Source organism: Alosa pseudoharengus, unplaced genomic scaffold (assembly GCF_046254945.1).
Source record: "Alosa pseudoharengus isolate Yale_2024_CS ecotype anadromous, Long Island Sound unplaced genomic scaffold, YU_APseudo_1.1 YU_APseudo_1.1_scf_23, whole genome shotgun sequence".
Taxonomy (NCBI): Eukaryota; Metazoa; Chordata; class Actinopteri; order Clupeiformes; family Clupeidae; genus Alosa; species Alosa pseudoharengus.
Genome location: NW_027468685.1, coordinates 17958411 through 17975958, shown reverse-complemented (window position 1 = coordinate 17975958; position 17548 = coordinate 17958411). Strand labels below are relative to the sequence as shown.

Below are 17548 nucleotides of genomic sequence, written 5' to 3'. Positions count from 1 at the left end.
CACAGGCCACTGTCCTATTTACTCTGTAAGAGCACATTCATCTTGTGTTCTGGGGAATAGACTTTTTGAAAATTAAAGCGTTCTGATTTTGTCAAGCTTGCCGGGATCAACAGAGCTCCTGTCATCCTCTCTCTCTCTCTCTCTCTCTCTCTCTCTCCCTTGCCTTGTACAAGAAGATAAAACTGTTACTTCAAACCAGTTCCCTTCATATGGAGTGATAGAATTCCCCGATGTCTGCCGCATGGTGATTACTGAACAGTATGTGTCGCCTGAAAGCAACAGATATAAGAAATGATGTTTGGGAGGAGTGGATCATTTCACATCCTCTATATTCTCCCAGTGAAAGGCTGAAATCTCAAACATAACATAACTAGAAAAGAGATATATATTTGATAAAACAGACCAGATCTAATGCTGTATCACATGTTGTGCAGATAAACAGAAGATTTTACATTGATATTTTTTGCATCAACAACTATATTACTCACCTTTAGGAAAAGAACTGCCTGTTATTCAGTGTGTGTGTGTGAGAGTGTACGAGTGAGTGAAAGGTGCAAGAGAGAGAGAGAGAGAGAGAGAGAGAGAATGTTCATGATGAAGATGAAGGAGAGGAAATAGAGAAAATGAAAATGAGAGATTACAAGAACAATCATAGGGGGCAAAAAATCCTAGCATGTAGGCCTACTGTAAGACATTTGTATTTGCCGAGGTGACACTAAAACTATGACATCCCATTCTTTGACATGCCACCCCAAGCTACACCGATCTTCTCAGAACACTCGACAGCTCCAGTTAGGCTTCATTCTAAACACAATGTGCAGTGCCGTGCTGCATTCACCTTGGTCTGGCCGAGGAGGGAGGCAGAGTGTGCGAGAGAAACAAAGAACAGGGAGGGGAGGGGAGAGGTGCTGGAGGTAGTGCTAAAGAGCTGAGCAGGTGTGACAGCACTGCGAGCTTTAGCAAGACAGAAAGGTTTCCCTGGCCTCGTGGCGACGCTAAACACAGCACAACCTCCTGTGTGACCTAGCCATTCGCCCATGCAAGTGTAGCAGGGAGAAAAACAGGGTTGTCTGTTGGCAGAGCATGCTGAGAGGTAGTGATCAGCCCTACTGTGTGTTCTCTATGAGAATACCCACTTGGGTTTGTAAAGGGAGTTTAAAAAACAAAACAAAAAAACACTAATAATAATTTAATTAGACACCATGCACAGGTCCAGCATGCTCTCTGCTTATCACTTGGTATTCTGCCCATGTCACATCCAATTTATCAGTGACAAGCACCTTCACTGTAACCTTGTAAGGCTCTCTGCTAATAACAGTTTAATGTGGTTAAGGTTAATTATTTTCTTTTTTCCTCTGTGTAAACTGTATGGATCTAATATCCCTATTATTTTGGTGTGTGTTGTGATACTTTTAATCATTCGGATTTGAAGTATTGATGCAATGGTGCTACACTGTGATTTATGGGACGTCTAAGCATGTCTGCAGACCTAATTCAATCGTATGCAATGCCAGGTGCTGTTGCCTTAATTTCACCTCAAGGGGGCAGCAAATGCTGCATTATGAACTCATTTTCTACAGTGATCTGAAACATCTGCACCATATCAACAGAATTTTATACCCACTAAAAGCAGTACATCTGATCTGATAGCATGATGTTATTGACAATGATGAGCGATAAGCAAGTTATAAATAGAGCACAAATGTTAATGGTAAATTGATGCAGTGAATTACAAGAGTAAAATTACCATACTAATTGATATATCTTGGGGAGGCTGTGCAATTTAACCAACATAAAAAAAACAATCAAACAGTAGCAGCACACGCGGATTATTTGCTTATTTATTCATCACAACAAAAACACTTACCTTGGTTTTCTGGATAAAGTCCAGAGTGGGCGGTCCCACAATCAAAGAGTCCAATCTGGGTGAGATCACTTCCGCTTCGTTCCGATCCGTTCATTTTCCTCCGCCACACTTTTTGTTCTCCATTTCAACACGCTGCGCGTTGGAGAAGGGGGATTTGCTGCGTTTAAGCCGCTCGTGCAATTGCTGAACTTGTCCAGACCACGCGGTTTATGATCTCTGAACATCGCCTTCAGAAAGTGGATACCTGCAAGTTTCCTAAGGGGATCAGCTGTTTTCTCGACTAAGCGCAGCCTGGTTGCTGTATTAACGTTAATTTATTTACAAACTCAAAATGGAGAATGATAACAAATATCTTCCTCAGCTGTTGGCAGAGAGAGACAGCCTGGATGCATCTTTCACACATGCCATGAAACTTTTGTCTGCAGGTAAAATTCAGGTTTTGAAATTAGCTAGTTTACTTGAATGTTTCTGCACTCTTCTCTTTTGTTGCACGAGCGTTGTTGCTCCGGAGCTCGGACTGGAAGCATGCATGCTAGTCTGCGCACTGGGTTAGCTAACATACTGTAGTCTCTTAGAAACAATACATGTCTCAGATAAGCTTGCAAAGCTAATGCCAATTGTTCAAGTATTGGCAGATTGGGTCACTGTTGAGAATGTCTATCTAAACTTACGGTATTTTGGAAATGTTTTGGTGGTCGCCTGACGCGCACTCTAACTTAACGTGACTGCAGCGCACTTGGTAAAAGCGGCATGTTTTGGTTTTAACGTTGGATAAACTGATAAATTGATGTGTTAATACGTTCACAATAATGGTTTACTGTAACGTTATTGTGTCAGTTTGTTGACCATGTGCCATTGAAGTTAACCTCCAAAGTGTAGCGTTAACGTGTCCCCAGATAGAACAAGCTCTTGCATGTGAACTCGGCATGGGATCCAAGCTTGTTAGACCTAGATTAACGTTAAATCATAACTTCTCAAGCCTTTAGCCAAATGTCCAACCAAAACGAATACGTTTGGTAAATAATTATGCAGCCAACTATGCTGCAAATTATCAGGAAGGAAACTCTAAAAATGACCTTGCATTTACACCAGTCGTTAATAATGATCAACAGCCATTCCGAGGCAAATATTCGTTTTTCTAAGATAAGGATAAGAATGAGATAGGGAATTGGGCATCTTGACCAGCCAGTATCCCTGTTAGCTGGTCCGAATTCTAACACATAGGCTCTGAATCCTTTAGCTTTCAGTTACAATGTGACAGACGAGGCTGACCATAAGAAATCGAAGACGGATGAGTGCCGGGGGTCGAATCTTGTCTCGGCAGTAAAACTGCCCCGAACCAAATGTATCTGCATGGGAAGTGTTGCAGCTGGTTATTGACCGTGGTCTTCTGCGGGAAACGTATTTATCTTCGGAACTTACCACGCCACATGTTTTTGATCAGTATCCATTTGGGACAAGGTGACTATATCAGGGGCGTAAAAACGCAGCGGTAGAACACGCTGTCTCACAATGTCCACGTTTTCACCTCATTTGTTCAATGGGGTCAGATGTTCCTGGACACCTTCCCTACGAGGCAGTGCTATCCTTACCATCTAGCAAGGATTTTCAGTTTTTGTCCCATGCACCGCAGGTCACGCTCTGAGCTGCGGAACCGAGCCAAATGCTTAAATTCTTTACAGATGTCATAAGTGTGTAGGTCCGCACAATTCTTGATTCACTTAGTCAAGACCTCCTTGTCTTCCAATCTAGTGATGAGGTCAGATACGTGTTTGCCCGGGTGGTGTTCATCCCTGCACAATGGGCTTTTAGTTGTTATGGTTAGAGGAAAAACTTGCTGTTGAAGGGTTCCTTGGGAAGACGTTCTAGAACTATCTTATTTAGGACCGTGGCTTCCAAGAATGAAAGTGGCCCATGTCATCTTGTGGTTTGTTTGTCTGTCTTTCAATTTGTTGTGGCAGTACTGTGAAATCTCACTTTCCGGAGTGTGATGTTGACATTGTTTCATTACTTCTGCTATAGATGTCAAATGCTCAAGTGTTCACATTATAGAAAGGACTATGCTGTGAAATGTCTAAACATGATGACCATAACATTCCTGAAGGATTTGATTTGATTGCTGAACGTTTCACACTTTCCAAGGAATGGAGTAAGTGTAGAGCAGAAAAGCATGCAGAAGTGCAGAGCAAAATTATTCTAAACATTTATTTCTCTCTCTGGAAGGTAATCTAGCCAGTGATTTCACTTAACTAGTTTGAACGATTGCTGTAGATTGTTTGCTGGGTCTCTTAGCGAGATGGTCTAGACTGTTGTTGTTTTACTGTCTGTCTGCTCTGCCCACCTCTATAATATCAGTTATAGCCAAAGGAACTGCACTGCCTTGGGTGTGAGTCTCCAGACTCCACGGAAAACATTGTTCAGGTCACTAATGTGCGTCAGCATTTTTCCAGTGCTGTCTCGAGCCCCTCTTTTATGTTCGTTTGATGGAGAAAGTACTTGCAGCTGGAGAGTAACACTATTCTTGGACTGTTTTGAATGCCCATAGGCCTCATTTCAGCAAAGCATGCGTGATTGTGTGTGTGTGTGTGTGTGTTTCATAAGTGCTGAAAGCGGTTGTCTTCTTTCTTGCAGAAATTGAAAGAATAGAGAAAGGCGATACGGAAACCGAGGAGAAGCCATCCGAAGCCTACTTGGACCTCTTCACGACCAAGAACATCAAGCTGAAGGAGCGAGTCCTCATACCCGTCAAACAGTACCCCAAGGTAAGAGTGGCCACACGACACCTCTACACCCCCCCCCCCCCAGCCCCCCCGCCACTGCCCCCCCTTGCTTCTCGGCCCTCGAGGCCTGTGTCCTAGATGGCATAGCTCAGCCAATTAGAGACATCTCAGGTGAAGGCTTGTGGCTGATGACAATGACCGATCTGTGGGGGTGTCGTCTGCCCTTCGTGGGTGCCAGGCTGTCGAGACCTGCTCGGGGGCTGGCCGACACCAACAGAGGCGTTTTCCCTGATTTCCTCATGTTTCAAAACTTTTACCTGCTACATTTACAGGAACTGGTTATGACAGGGCAAGCTGGTTGGTTCGCTGGCACAAGATTAGGGCCCCTTTAAATCCCAGACATTAAGGCTCCTTAACCGTTTAGCTAAGCATTTTGTTTGCCTGCAGATTTCATTTAACCAATATGGAGTCCTGTAATTGCCTCAGTGTTTGTCCTGATCTGGTTTTGTTTCCTTGGTGCCTGCCACAGAGCAGCAAGCAAATCAGCACAAGCAGCAAACTGCTTATCTAATGCCTCTAGTGCCTTCCTGCCTGCTTGAGACTTTAATCTTTTTTGGGGTTGGGGAGGGTAAAGAAATATGGAGTGGAATAGGGGAAGAGAGATTTGAATTGGGGGCGGGGAGGAGGGGGGGGGGTTTTAAACAGACGGCGTGGAAAATGCAAGGCGAATGTTTTGGGGTGGCCGCTTTTGTGGAACAGGAGTTCAGCAGAAGCTACAACTAGCCTCGTCACGGTTTGGTCGCCGGGGTGCATTTGCCTGTGGGCTGATTGGAGGGCCTGACCAGTTGCGCATTGGAAGCCGTTCAGCTGCTGGGCTGGCAGGCACTCCCATCTGTCTCCATCCTGCTTCTGAATGAAGGGACTGTGTGTTTGCCTCTCGGTGTGTTATGACAGGGCAGAACAACCTGCACAAACTTTTCAAGCAAGGCTTTTTGCAGAGGATGACTGCCACGTGAGCTATACTAAAGTGCTCTGTTTTTGCTACAAGAACCACTCCTCCTCTGTTGCCCTGGTTTTACTCCCCTGAAAATATGTGTTTGGCTCTGCTGCTGACGTGTCCCCCAGTCCTTGTAATCCCCTCCAGCAGCCAACGATTAGAATGAGGGCCTGTTCTGATTTAGTATGTGACTTTTTTTAGTTTCTTGCTATTTTTTTTTTTTACAGTCAAAACATAGTTTGAACCATGGAGCTTGTGGTACAGGAGCTGATTCAACGCTCCTGAAATGCTTGCCATTCCTACAATGACTTAATAAATATTATGTGTTAGTATGTGTTATTTATTCTCTCTTTCTCTCTCTCTCTCTCTCTCTCTGTCGCTTTTTCTATCTCTCTCCCTCCCTCTTTTCCAGTTCAATTTTGTGGGAAAGATCCTTGGACCTCAGGGAAACACAATAAAGCGTCTGCAGGAGGAGACGGGCGCCAAGATTTCCGTCTTGGGGAAGGGATCCATGCGGGATAAAACAAAGGTGAGAGGCTTCCCTGAAAATTCATTGCCTGCTGGTAACAGGGTTATTTGAGTTAAATGAAACAAAAAAAAAAAAAGTCAGGTGTCAACAGGCGGTCTTTGTGGTCCTTGATGAGCACAGATGAAATTTAATTCTTAACGAAGCTTGAGTGCTTGGCAGCATGTAGCCACTGGAAATGGATGCTGAGGCAAAATCATAATTAATTCATCTAGCTGGAGCATCTATTTTTTTTCCCCTTGAAGAACCAAAACATGTCAGTTCAGTGTATGTGCTCCAGGATTTCTTTCATAGATTATTTACTTTGCAAATGAAAGGATTTAATTAAATGGAGGGCAGCGGTAAATATTTGACCGCGTACAATTTGTTGAGAATGAGCTGCAATCAGACTCACATTCTCATAATTTAGACCAGACATCCCCACTACCTTCTAGTCTGCATCATTTTCTTTGATCTTCACAGTTGGCTTGTGCAATTTATTTTATCAGTTTATCAAGACATGGTAAGTGGACAGTGACTAAGCTTATTCTCCTTCATGGTTTTTTACCTTTCATGTAACACACACCATTGGCCTCTGCTGTTCTGATACATTAGAGTGTACAGTGTGTGCTTGTACTCTTTATGTAGCTCCCAGTTTGCCGAATGACTTTGATGTATTGAATGTAACTTGCCCAGTGTCCTGGGGGTAGACAGCCGCTTTTTCGGTAGTTCAGTAGTCGTCTTCTGTCACCTTTTTGATGTAGCTGTGAATGCTCTTTGTCTATGTGGACGCACCTGTGGTCAAATAAACTCCATGGGCCAATTTCCCGTACAAGGATTAAGCCTAGTCTTGGACTGGAATGGAAATCTCCTAGTCTAGGACTAGGATGAATCCATGTCTGACAAACTGGCTGGCTGCAGGGACAGACAGGCTTTTGCTGTACTGCTGTCTACTATGGTGTTGGAGGCAGTTGGGGTTTAACCCTCCATAGAACAACCTGCCAGACTCTACCAAGAATTTATCCTCTGTGTTGTACACCAGCCTTATGGCTCTATATTTTGTAAATAAAACGATTACATTCTCTCCCTAAAACTTGTTTACATGTCACCTTCTATTGGTGTTTGTTAATTTGTTTGTTAGTTATTTTATTTGCTTGCTTACTAATTGAGCACTCATGCACATCCCTTGTTTACATGTCCCCTTCTATTGCCGTTATTTGTTTGTTAGTGAGTTTGTTTGTTTATTTGCTTGTTTACTGTCTGATCACTCACGCACACCTGCTCACCACTTGTTCCCTACCAGGAGGAGGGCCTGCGGAAGAGCGGCGAGCCCAAGTATGCTCACCTGTCCATGGAGCTGCACGTGTTCATCGAGGTCTTCGCACCTGTGCCGGAGGCCTACCTGCGCATGGCCCATGCCATGGAGGAGGTCAAGAAGTTCCTGTTCCCGGTGAGTGGCTAATTCTGTGATCTGGGAATGGGAATCAGTGAAGCTCATTATTGTTCCTCAGTTTTTGTTTGAAGATGCTCGATTAGCATGAATAGCTTTTTGGAGGGAGTGGGGGAGGAGGGGGGGGGGGGTGCGGAACTGCTTGCAGCACAACTGCTTGCAGCATTAGTGTTGCACGGTGTATCGATACTAAAAAGGTATCGCGATGCCTTTATGCAAAAAACAATACGATTTCAGACGTTTTTAGAATCGATACTTTATTAAAATAATAACGTTCTGTGTCTGTGTGAACTGCTGTTCTCACTGCTCCTTTCACGCATCTAGGCAAGTGGGCGTGTCAAGCAGGCAGCTCTGAGTGAGTGAGTGCGCAGCCAACGTCATAGTTCTTTGCCGACAGTTCTAGGCCTTGTGGATAAAACAAAAGGTCCAGTGAAATCTGCAACTATTTCGGATACATCGCGAATTAAGGCAAGCCATCAGGTACACAAAGTCATTTAAAAGCAGTAGGCTACGCATGGAACTTGGCAAAACACCTCGCAGACATATCCCAACATTTTTAAAGAGTTCAAAGAACGACAGGTTAACGAATATGCTATAGAAAACACGACTACATGGTTAGTGCCAAGTTCTTCTCTTATGTTTTAGTCTAGCCTAAGTGAAACGAGTGTGGTTCTCTGGGATAAAGCGAACCTTCCTTCATCAATGAATTTTGACGAGACATAACGAGCTGTAATCATTTTGATGAGACATAACGAGCTGTAATCATAGGGTGCTAACGTGATGAAAGCGCAATGTTCACGCCAGAATAACATTACCATAACTTGTAAACGATCTATTTCATGTTCGGTCAGTAGCCTACTACTGGTAATATTTGTCATGGCATGTAGACTGCAATTTGTTCAATAATTATTGCCCAGATGTAGGATAGGCTACCCGAAATGCGCTAATTAAAGCCCACAGCATAATACCACCAAAGCGTGTTGAGTCCTAATAATAATAGCGGCGTATTGTTACAGTACGTGCTAGCAAATCATGTTATCAAAGAAATAGACGTAATGTAGTAATGCACACAGATATATTGCAACAGGTAATGGTGTAGGCCTATCTGACGAAGACCTGAGTGGTTGGAACGTCGTACACTGGGCGCAAAGAAGACTATCCTCACATTTTCCCCTTTGCAACTGTCAAAGAAATCCCATGAACACGGGAAGGCCTAGGGTAGCCTATACTGTACATCAGATGGCCTAAAGATTAGGCCCCTCTGCATAGCATTCAGTGATTTGCATGCAGTAATTTGAACACTGACCTTGATCTAGCCTAGTTTGGCTATTTAAAGCTACTTTATTGCCAAAACACAACACAATGTAAATTAACTATAACAAACAATAAAGGACTTAATCACAGAAAGTAGGCCTACTATTTTACTGACTATAAAACAATAATCATTATGTAGGAAGTTTAGAAGTTTAGAACCCAGAATTGACCTACACACTACAAAAGTGCACCAAATTCAACACAAATGACTCAATACACTTGGAGGAGGTATGAGTCCTTTCTTCTCCAGATATCTTAGGATTTCGCCGTAGTATCGTTTTAGTATCGAGCATCGTGATATTTATGGTAGGTATCGTATCGAAGTCATAATTTTGGTATGGTGACAACACTATGCAGCATCAGTACCACGTTTGGGTCCGAGTTCCCATGGGGACCTGAATTCGAATTTGACTCAACGCACCTCTTGTCGCTCTTCCGTGTGCTATCTAAATGGTCAAAAATATCCCTAAAACGTGCTTTCCTCACAAGTGCAGACATGAACTTAACTAATCTATAAAGTGAAATGAGAGTGAAGAGTCTGCTGTGTGAATATGCTTACTCGTCGATCATGTCCAGATTGGTCAACGTTGACTAAACGCAGGCGAAAATGGAGTGTGTTCATTCTCCTTTTGGCAGGAGATTAATATTTAATCTGATAAATTGCTGGCTTTTGTGTCCTAAATATGCCGCTGCGTGATGAGGCAGAGAGATTTTTTTTGGGCCAAGTGGCGTCTATTGTTTTCATGGCTGAGGATTAATAATCAGAGCTGCTTCTCTGATGGGTGGTAGTTGGAGTGCTGGCATCTCTATCTCTCTCTCACTCTCTCTCTCTCTCTCTCTCTCCCTTTCTTTCTTTCTCTCTCATCTCATATTCCCTGCCTCAACTTGAAGACAGTTTCTCATCTTTCCTGCCGGATACGTTTGTTGTCTCTGTGAAAAAACTGCTGTGGCTGCCACAGTCCGTTTTCTGACTATAAACAGGATATTGCCGTCTGTGCCCAAGTAGTCTATGTTTATGTCTGCGCGTTTGACATTGAAGATCAGTGTTTTCATTATTTATTTATTTTTGCTTTGCTTCACTGCGCTGTGCAATCGTCCTGTCCTCTTGTCTCTGATTCTGTCTCTTTCGCTGTTTGCTTTATGTGTGCGTGACCCTCTCTGTAGGACATGATGGATGATATTTGCCAGGAGCAGTTCAGGGAGATGAACTACCTGAACGGTGCCCCAGAGCACCCCCCTCGGGGCCGTGGAGGCCCTCCAGTCAGAGGCCGAGGGGCGCCCCACCCGCCCTCCGCCACATTAAGGTAGTACACCCAAAACTGCCCAACAACACCCCTCCCTCCCATCACCCCATTTTGAGCAGTTCTCTCAAGTGTCAATGACACGTTCACACCATCGCATGTTAACCTTTAATGAACCTGACTGCATACCAGTGTAACCCCCTATGCAGTCTGGCGAGATGTGTGCTAAGCACCTGTCCCTCCAATCTGTTCTCAGATGTGAATCCATGTGTATCTAGTCATAGCCAAATGGGGTTATTGGTGCTTCCAGAACTCATCACCTTCGTTCCTTGGTATATTACAGTGTATAATTTTTCTCTCTCTGTCTCTCTGTCTCTCTCTCTCTCTCTCTCTCTCTCTGTCTCTCTCTCTCTGTCTCTCTCTCTCTCTCTCTCTCTCTCTCTCTCTGTCTCTCTCTCTCTCTCTCTGCAGGGGTAGGGGCATTCCACCGCGTGGAGGCGCTCCGCGTGGAGGACCCCCCAGAGGCGGTGCGGTGAGAGGGGCCCCAGCGGGCAGAGGGGGACCCCCGGCCCAACCCACCAGAGGAGCGGCGGCCACACGCGCACACCCGCCTGCGCCCGGACCCCCCCAGCGCATGGCCCCCCCGCCCCCACCTGCACAGGAAACGTATGATGAATATGTAAGTGGCGCTCTTTTAATTACGAACATAATGCATACAAGAAATGCACCTTGTTTAAAGTAAAGAGACAGTGTGTTGTATCTGGGTACTACCAGTCTGCATGGCTTATGTGGTGATATTGAAAGTATGTTTTTTATTGCCTGACTGATTCTTCTATCAAGTGTGATTTACACCAAAGTTGTAGTGCAAGACTTCCTGAAAGCTAATCAAGGAGACATCGAACAAAATGTCTACAAGACTAGCTGTTCGTTGTTTCAATTTTCACCTTACAGAAGTGGCAGATGGCTTCGGGGAGTTGAAAGTATTGCAATTAGCAAGTTCTTTTAAAAAAACATGAGCCTCAACAATGAAGAGTTGGGTTGCTTGTACCCGCAGGCTAGACTGAGCAACATTTAAGTCCAGTAGTTGCATTTTGCAAAAACGTTTGATCCATGCCAAACGTTGTACTGTTTTGTCATTTAATTTATTGGGGCTGTCACGTTTAACATTTTGTGGTATCGGCATAAGGCAACATGTCTGCAAAAAGTCTTGGTAACCTTGAAAGGGTGTCTTGAAAGGCGCTTTCTAAGTATGAGTTATTGTCATTATTATTAAAAGCTCATATGAGTGTGGTTGATGGCTTTAACAGGGATGGAATTGGACAGAAGTGAAGACATCTGTCTTTAATTTCATGTTTTTTTTTTCTGCAGGCTTATGACGAGAACTACACAGAACCATCTTATGAGTCATATGACAACTATTACAATCAGTCGCAGACGTAAGTACTCCTGAACTTCTAATATTTAACCAATGCATTGCATTCATCATAGGCTATTGATGGTGGGGAAAGGTCGGGTAGGACCAGATTACAGGCCTCATTTGGTGTATGCTACTGTACTCCAAACTTGTTAAAGTTATACATAAGTGCCTATGTGCTGGCTCGAACATATCATGTCTACACTTCTTGTCAATTGCATTAGCAGTATTAATTATTATTAGTATTAGAAAGCAAAGTGAAGACATTTTTAATTGAAGAAACGTTTTGATGTGACTTGTCATTGCCTTTTGACCTCTTCTCCCTGTGAATCCAGAGAGCCAGAGTATTATGACTACGGACATGGAGAGACGCAAGAAAGTTACGACTCATACGGTAAGGCCATACTCCACTTGTGACTGTGAGCCCAATTGATGAGGAGCGATGTCTGGTGGTCCACAGTCTGTTTTGCAGCTCTCTAGGAGGATTACCACTCTAATTTGGTGTGTATTTGTGTATGTGTGTTTTGTTTGTGTTGGAACTCCAGCTCAGGACGACTGGAACGGAACTCAGCGCACGACAACCGGAGCCAAGGCCCCTCCTGCACGGCAAGCGAAAGGGACATACCGGGAACACCGTTACGCGCCGTACTGAGCCCCTAAAGAGCAAGAACAGTCTCCCCTTCCTTAACGCGTCGCCATGACAACTGTCTCCCAGGGCAGCTCACGCTTTAAAGCAACCCCAACAAAAGTAATTGTCCATTATCCCACCCCACCTACCCCCTTCCACTGCTTTAGTTGTTCTACCCTGGACTTGTTTCAAAACAAAACAAAAAAAGAAAGAAAGAAATGGAAAAGTTCAACTGTTTTGCTTCGGGAATGATCACGTTAAACTGCTGCGGATGAGATGGGGAAGTGGCTTTGTTTTCAGAAGTTTTTACTTTGCTTTTGTTTTCTCCTCCTGTCCCATCTTTTCCCCGGCTTCTGCTCTTTTGTTTGCATTGTTGACAGCACACTCCTTTTTGGTTTCTTCAAGTGGTTTGGTTGGTTAAAATTAGTGGAATTTTAAAAGCTTAACAGATGTACAGACACATGTTTAGTGTCCAAGGTTTAATTTGTGTTTAATTTTAAAATGAGTTTATATAGATGTGCAGTTGCAGATTCCCACTTAGGCTACATTTCAAAATTCTGTTAAATATCAGCAAAATAACAAAAATGCCCTTAAAAGTAATTTTATTTATGTAATACTTTTAGAAAGATTAAATCTAGGAAAGGAAAACCAATATTTGTTAACAGCATTGCCAACAGTCCAATTCATGATTACTTACACCATATTTGTTTTAAATAGTCTTAAAAGTTGTAAATATAGATTTAGACATCAATATTTTTCATTGTCTATTAGAGTTTTGAAATATAGCCCTTTAGACACTGTTGAGATGGACTGTCCTCAAATCCTTAATTTCTTAAAATTAATAATTTATGGATGTTCAAATAAAAAATTTGCTTTCGTAAGAGAGGCCCACTTTTGGCTCCTTATCATGTAAAAAAAGAGAAGAAAATGAAATTAAAAGCAAGAATTTTCATCAGTGATACCATGCTATATAAACTGCATGCTCAAACTTGTTGTAAGAAGGATTGGGACAAACAATCTCCACAAGGGTCATCTCTTTCTAATGTAAAGGGATCCTGCAGCTAAATCGGAACTTCTTGTACATACTTTAAAAACGTCCAAACTGTACTGCCATTTAGTCTCTGTATCCTCTCCGTAAAATGCATTATGCTGCGTATCATGTGTGAGCTTGCCTAAATAGGTAACTAAATCTGTCCAAAAATGTTTTGCAGCAGTTTGTCAATAAAGCTAGATTGTTTTCTATGAAACTTAACTTGGTTATATTTTTTCTTTTCCTGTCATCGTAAAACTGTAATTGCCCTTTTAAAATACCTTTTAACCCCACAGTTTCACTAGGCTTCTCTTCAAACGGATTTTAAATTTTTAAAAGAGTGCATGTAGCCTGAAGACGTAAACCTCTCTTTAACAGTATCTTGTGTTTTGATTTGATCATAAAAAGCACAACTTTAATCTTTCTCTCTCTCTCTATACTTAAAAAGGATCCTAGAGGTAAGACCTGTGGCCTTTTTAAAATAACCCGGATAGCTTCGTAATGTCTTTAGAAAGAACAAAGGCATTCTGTGCCTGGGTATGTATAAAACTTTTATTGAATGACGTTTCTTTTTTCATTTGGTCTTACTTACAAGGAGAGATGTATTGATTCTAGCTTGAAATAACTTGACTTTAAACAACCCTTCAAGTCTGGGCTTCAGAGCCTTCTATATGTTTCACTTGATGCGAAGATGCACTGCTTGCTCTATATTAAAGTTATGGCAAGGAAAGTGACCGGCCTGTTAAACCTAAAGGTAACCCTTAACCCTAAAGTTGCAATTTGGGTAGTCTGTTTATTTCTACATGTGTGCATACCTTTTCATTTCTTACCTTGATGTCTTTAAACTTGCTGGTAACTGCGTATAATTAAAAGACCCAGTCTTAAAATAAAAAAGTAAAGAGTTAAAAACAAACGTAACTCAAATATGCAGTGTTAGTAGTTTTTTTTGTTTGTTTTGTTTTGTTTTCTCTCTTCACAAAAATAATGTGTACTAACATGTCAGCTCAGATTTGTAATGCAACTCTTGCTATAAAAAGGGGGAAACGTTTTGCCAGAACCAAATCTTGAATGTAATATGTGGAGCAATCTAGCTGCTGCTACTATTTTCTTTTGCCTAATCTGTATCAAAGTTATCTCACTGTAATCTTGAAATATGTTTCAAGCATCCTACTGAGAGTTCTCAAAAACAGCTTGAGTTGCATGAACTATAACTGTTGTTTAGCATGTGCACGAAGAATTTGTACTACCCTAGTTGTGATCTCGGTAGGTTTTTCGTCTTGGCAAGTAAACTCACTTTGCCTCTGCTCTTCCCTCAGGTAGTGTGAGTGGATCACTGCAATGGATGAAGGCATCTGAGGAGAACCAAAAAGGAAGTCTTGGCTCAGGTGAGCATTGCTGTGTGTGTGTGTGTGTGTGTGTGTGTGTGTGTACAGGAGTCTGTGCCAGAGTTCCAGCTATGAGTCATGTTGTCCATCCAAGACGGTGGGGCAACTGTGCGTGTGCTTGAATGCAGTGCAACCAAATGTCCTACAAAATCTGCCTCTCTCTTTACGTCGTTTCAGATGCCTCTCTGCTCTCAGTCGTCGTTTAATCCACATGCACTTGCTTCACCCCGTGGCGTGTCAAAAGTTTTTTTTTTTTTATATATTTAGTCGGCAAAAAAAAAACCCATCGGCAGAGATTTCAGCGTGTTCCGCTGCGCAGCATTGCCGCAGCTTTGGGTTAGTGCAATATGCAGATGGGGTCCCTCGTGAAATCGCTGTGACATGAAAAATGAGGCTCATGCTGTTGAGCGCGCTCACTGACAGCCGAGGCAGGGATTTGAGGCAAGCACTGGGGACAGGGCTAGCAGGACGGGGAGGCAGGAATGGAAAGATGGAGGGGGGGGGGGGGACGCACGCTCTTGCACGCTCTCTCTCTCTCCATTCTGAGAGGTACCGGACCTCGAGCGTCAGCCTCTCAAGATCACCGTGCACTAAGCTGGTCTCCTCGATCGCTCATTCCGAACCTTAATGGCAGCCTGAGGTAATTAAGCTTCTGATAATTGGTCCAATTAGGGTTTGAATGAATGAAGGCACAGCAGGGCTGTCCTGTTGTACGAAAATTAGATTTGTCCCCTGCAGACCTCTCCGGGTCACTCAAGGACCGCTCTGCCCTGTGTGTTGCCAGTCCTTGAGAAAGTCGCCTAGTTCACCTAGTTGCCTCAACTCGTTTCCCACCGGCACGTGTGTCGACATAATGGCCTCCAGTGGTGGAATGTAACGAAGTACAAATACTTCGTTAGTAAATTTTCCACGTATTTGTACTTTACTTAAGTAGAATTTATAGTGCATACTTTTGACTTTTACTTCGTTACATTTTACAGCAATTATCTGTACTTTTACTCCGCTACATTTCTACAACACCATCGTTCCTTTTTACGATACATTTTATGATCAGTTTTTTTTTTCTCTCTGACAAACACGTTTGTTTTACCAGGGGGCGGGGTTGCTACCAAAGATTCTGAAGCGCTACGTGCCCAGCTTCTTATTCTTTGAAACATAAGCTTCTAGTCTAGACCAGGCAAAGCATGAGCTTGTAGCCATCTGCATTCGGTGGCTATATTCACCAGACCCATGGCTACACTAGGCATGCAACTGTGTTCTGTGCCTTTCTCTGTCTGTTATCTGCAGCGTTAGGGCCTCCTCTCCGAAGAGATTGCTATCCGCGGATCAGCGAAGTTACAGGCTATGCCCATGCTTCACATGGCACATGTGAGCGCTCATTCAATGTCTATGTGCGTCTGCGCAAGTGAAACTGAACTTAATCATAAAGACACCTTTCTCAGCAACTTTTCTGTTCCATCAGTAGAATTGGCATTATGATCCACCCGACGTTTCCCTTGTCTCCCAGTCTCTAGAATTGTAGGTCAGAATGTAAACTGGGCCACAGATGGTAAGCACAATTGCATTAGCTTAAAACTATCTAGTCGAGTATAACCTAAAACTAGCTTAATTAAAATGCCACAGCCTATACTGATTTTTCTTTTAGAATATAGATATTAAGAGAATAAATCATTATGCAAATACTTTTAATACTTAAAGTACATTTAAAAGCAGGTACTTTTTACTTTTACTTAAGTAGGGTTGGCATTGTGGTACTTTTACTTTTAAGTAAATACTTTTAAGTAAATATTTCTCTGTGTATTTGTACTTTTACTTAAGTACTGAGTTTCAGTACTTCCTCCACCACTGATGGCCTCTGCAAAAGCATCAGGCAAATGGAGCAGACTCAACAACCAGCTTTTCAACTAGACAGTAATTGCTTTTGGCCCAAGGTGAACAGGTCTGTTATTTCTTCCAGAGCCAGGGCTAATGTTTGTCATTCTAATGCATTGCATTTGTCCCCCCCCCCCCCCCCTCTCTCTCACAGGGAAGGCCTCCGCCATGGTAACGCCGCAGGAGGAGCACGTGCAGAATGAGCTGGAACACCAAGCCGAGTGGATCCAGTCTATTGTAAAAGGAAGATGGGTAGACCTAGAGAGAGACGGTTTGAGCGAGCCACAGAGAGAGAGAGAGAGAGAAAAAGAGCGATAGCGAGCCGCAGGGAAGCCCTTGTGTGGATGGCTGGGAATAAGTGTGTGCGGGGGGGGGTGTGTGGGGGGGGGGGTGTCGGTGTTGTGGCGGTGATGCGGCAGTGATGCATCCGCACTTCTCCTTCGGAGTGGAGAGGAAGAGAAATCAATGTGGTCTGCTGCAGGCCAAGCAGAATAGGCTGGCAGAAAGCACTCGTCAGGCCAGATCAAAATAAAAGCCTCACTTCCCACGTGACGGGCCTGTCGAATGGGGCGATGAGGGGGGGAGGGGAGGGTGGGGTGGGCATGGCAGCTGTCTGTGTTCTGAGGTTACTGCCTAATGTGTTTCGAGAAGAGCAGGAATCATTATTCCACCCCAGATCCCTCTTAGCTTCCTCTGTGTGTGTGTGTGTGTGTGTGTCCCTTGTGTCTCCACTGGAAAAGGGTCTCTGAAGCACACTTAATGCTGTCTTGAAAATGACCGCTCGCTGTCGCCACTACCGGCCTTAAAATCGCTTCATTTTAACAAGCACCCAAGACCCATTCGCACTTCGCCTGCTGATGCTCTTCTGCATCCTGGGATGCGACTGCGTTTCACTTATTTTAGCCTCTGCACTAGTCTTTGTGTTTCCCCAACAGAGCAAGACCACTGTATCTCGAACTCGAACCCCATCATCCGTGGTTGCATGCACACAAACCCAATAGAATGAGTGCAGCGCTTCGAAGTGAAACGGCCCGTGTCTTTGTAGCACTTCTGCTTCTTTGTCCATGTGCCTTAATTGCCATGCTGATGGTAGTCCTGCTCTTGTGAGCAGAAGAGGCGCTCAAG

The 17548-nt window shown here is 43.5% G+C and overlaps 1 protein-coding gene across 2 annotated transcripts; it reads left to right on the top strand.

Annotated features, from left to right (window-relative positions):
- Positions 1-1379: 1379 nt before the first annotated feature.
- khdrbs1b (KH domain containing, RNA binding, signal transduction associated 1b) lies at positions 1380-16784 on the top strand. Of its 2 annotated transcripts, XR_012990683.1 has the most exons (11): positions 1380-2292; positions 4499-4629; positions 5997-6113; positions 7393-7539; positions 10018-10157; positions 10566-10773; positions 11463-11530; positions 11844-11902; positions 12054-12256; positions 14483-14551; positions 16578-16784. XR_012990683.1 is itself a non-coding variant. In XM_076301868.1 (9 exons), the coding sequence occupies exons 1-9, from the start codon at positions 2199-2201 to the stop codon at positions 12158-12160; spliced, it is 1071 nt and encodes a 356-aa protein (XP_076157983.1). In that variant the 5' UTR covers positions 1380-2198; the 3' UTR covers positions 12161-14476. The 2 variants fall into 2 exon arrangements, 1 of the variants encoding a protein (XP_076157983.1); XM_076301868.1 differs by lacking the exons at positions 14483-14551; positions 16578-16784 and having other exon boundaries at positions 12054-14476.
- Positions 16785-17548: the final 764 nt, after the last annotated feature.